Source organism: Carlito syrichta, unplaced genomic scaffold (assembly GCF_000164805.1).
Source record: "Carlito syrichta isolate Samal-C Ts95f unplaced genomic scaffold, Tarsius_syrichta-2.0.1 Scaffold311497, whole genome shotgun sequence".
Taxonomy (NCBI): domain Eukaryota; kingdom Metazoa; phylum Chordata; class Mammalia; order Primates; family Tarsiidae; genus Carlito; species Carlito syrichta.
In genome coordinates, this window is record NW_007255593.1 from 164947 (window position 1) to 166632 (window position 1686).

Here is a 1686-nt window from a genome sequence, read left to right on the forward strand (position 1 = left end):
AACAAAAAAAAAAAAAAAAAAAAAAAATAGATCAGCCGCTAAAGTGTACACACATTATTAAGAAATGTAGTCGGGCTCGGTGGTTCAGCTTGTAATCCCGCGCTTTGGGAGGCTGAGGTGAGTGGACTACCTGAGCCGTGGGTTTGAGACCCGCCTGGGCAACTTGGCAAGACCTCATCTCTACAATAAGTCAAAAAAATCAGCCGGGTGTGGTAGCTCGCACCTGTAGTTCCAGCTACTTGGAAGGCTGAGGTGGAAGGATCGCTGGAGCCCAGCAAGTAGAGGCTGCAGTGGCCAGGAGCGGCCACTGCACTCCAGTCTGGGCGACGGAGTGAGACTCCAACTCAAAAAAAGGAAAAAAAGAAATGTCTGCACAAACTCAAGGATGAAAAAGGGAGAAGGAAGAAATACAGGACTGCCTTTTCCAGAATAAAATGTAAAGGAAAGACACAGAGAACCCACAATGGATTTTGGTCGTGGGTCTGCCATGCGACTTCCCTTCTATCCCTTACTCAACAGATTTCATGGGCGCCTATTATGGGCCAAGAAGTATCCTGGGGCCTGAAGAGCCAAGATGAATTCACACAGTCCCTAGACAACGCAGTCTAGAGGCAAACCCAGGTGACTGCTGTCTACTTTGGGCACGCCCTTTGCGTCCTGAAAAACAGGAATAACCACCTCTACCTTGGAAAGCTGTTGCCAGGATCAAGTGAAAAATCAGATTCGAAATCACATCATGTGGCGTTATGCGAATTCCTACAAGGCTCATTCAGTCATCTCACAAATGTTAGATACAAAACTGGACACGGGTCCCAAGTCTGCCAGCAGTAACAAAAGAGCTTGTCACGTGTTCAAGTCCAGTCGTCAACAGAACGCGGGAGGAGTGCAGACACCACCCAGTCTGCTGGTCTGGTCAGGAGGAGAGGGAGCTGGGAGGCGGGGAGGCCTTCCCAGGGGCGATGCCACGGTAGCGGGTTCCATCCTGTCGAGCAGGAGTTCCCGGGGCCCAGTGTCCCGCGGGGTGTCACCAGGAACGGTTCAGCGCCGAGGGCGGGCTCCCGCTCCGGAGCTACTCCAAAGCCCCATCCCGCCCCGCCGGCAGCACCCGCTGACCTTGAGAGAGGCCAGGTGGGCGATGTCCCGGCTGAGCTCCCGGAGGCAGTTGTCAGCAGCCGCCAGTTCGCTGAGCAGGGGCAGCGCGCCGGGGCGGAAGAGTTCGGCGGGGAAAGAGTCCAGGCAGTTGCCGGTGAGGTTGAGGCTCTGCAGGCGCGGGGCGCAGCGCGCCAGGTCGGCGGGCAGCTCGCGCAACCGGTTGCCGCTGAGGTTGAGGCTCTGCAGCTGCGGGAGGCCGGGCGGCTCGGCGGGACCCAGGCCCTGGCCCGGCGGCAGCGCCTCCAGCGCGTTGCCCGACAGGTCAAGCACTCGCAGGGCGGGTAGCGGCCCGAGCTCGGGGCTCAGGCCGGGTCCCAGCGCGTTGCGCCGCAGCACGAGGCTGTGCAACTGCGGCAGGCCCTGCGCCAGGCCCGCTCCCGGCGCGCGCAGACTCCCGCAGCCGCTCACCTCCAGGTAGTGCAGCAGCGGCAGCGTGAAGAGACGCGGCGGCAGCTGCCCGCCCGCCGCGCGCACTCGCTCCTCCAGCCCGGGCCCGGTCAGCAGCAGCTCGCGCCGCCGCTCCCGCTCCGCCAG

The 1686-nt window shown here is 60.3% G+C and overlaps 1 protein-coding gene across 1 annotated transcript in view; it reads right to left on the reverse strand.

Moving 5' to 3' along the window:
- Positions 1 to 1686, reverse strand: part of LRRC47 (leucine rich repeat containing 47) — an 11144-nt gene that overhangs the window by 8811 nt on the left and 647 nt on the right. The window contains exon 2 of the mRNA XM_008068741.1: positions 1114 to 1685. Coding sequence (XP_008066932.1) covers positions 1114 to 1685 — 572 coding nt within the window. The remainder of the gene's footprint in view (positions 1 to 1113; position 1686) is intronic.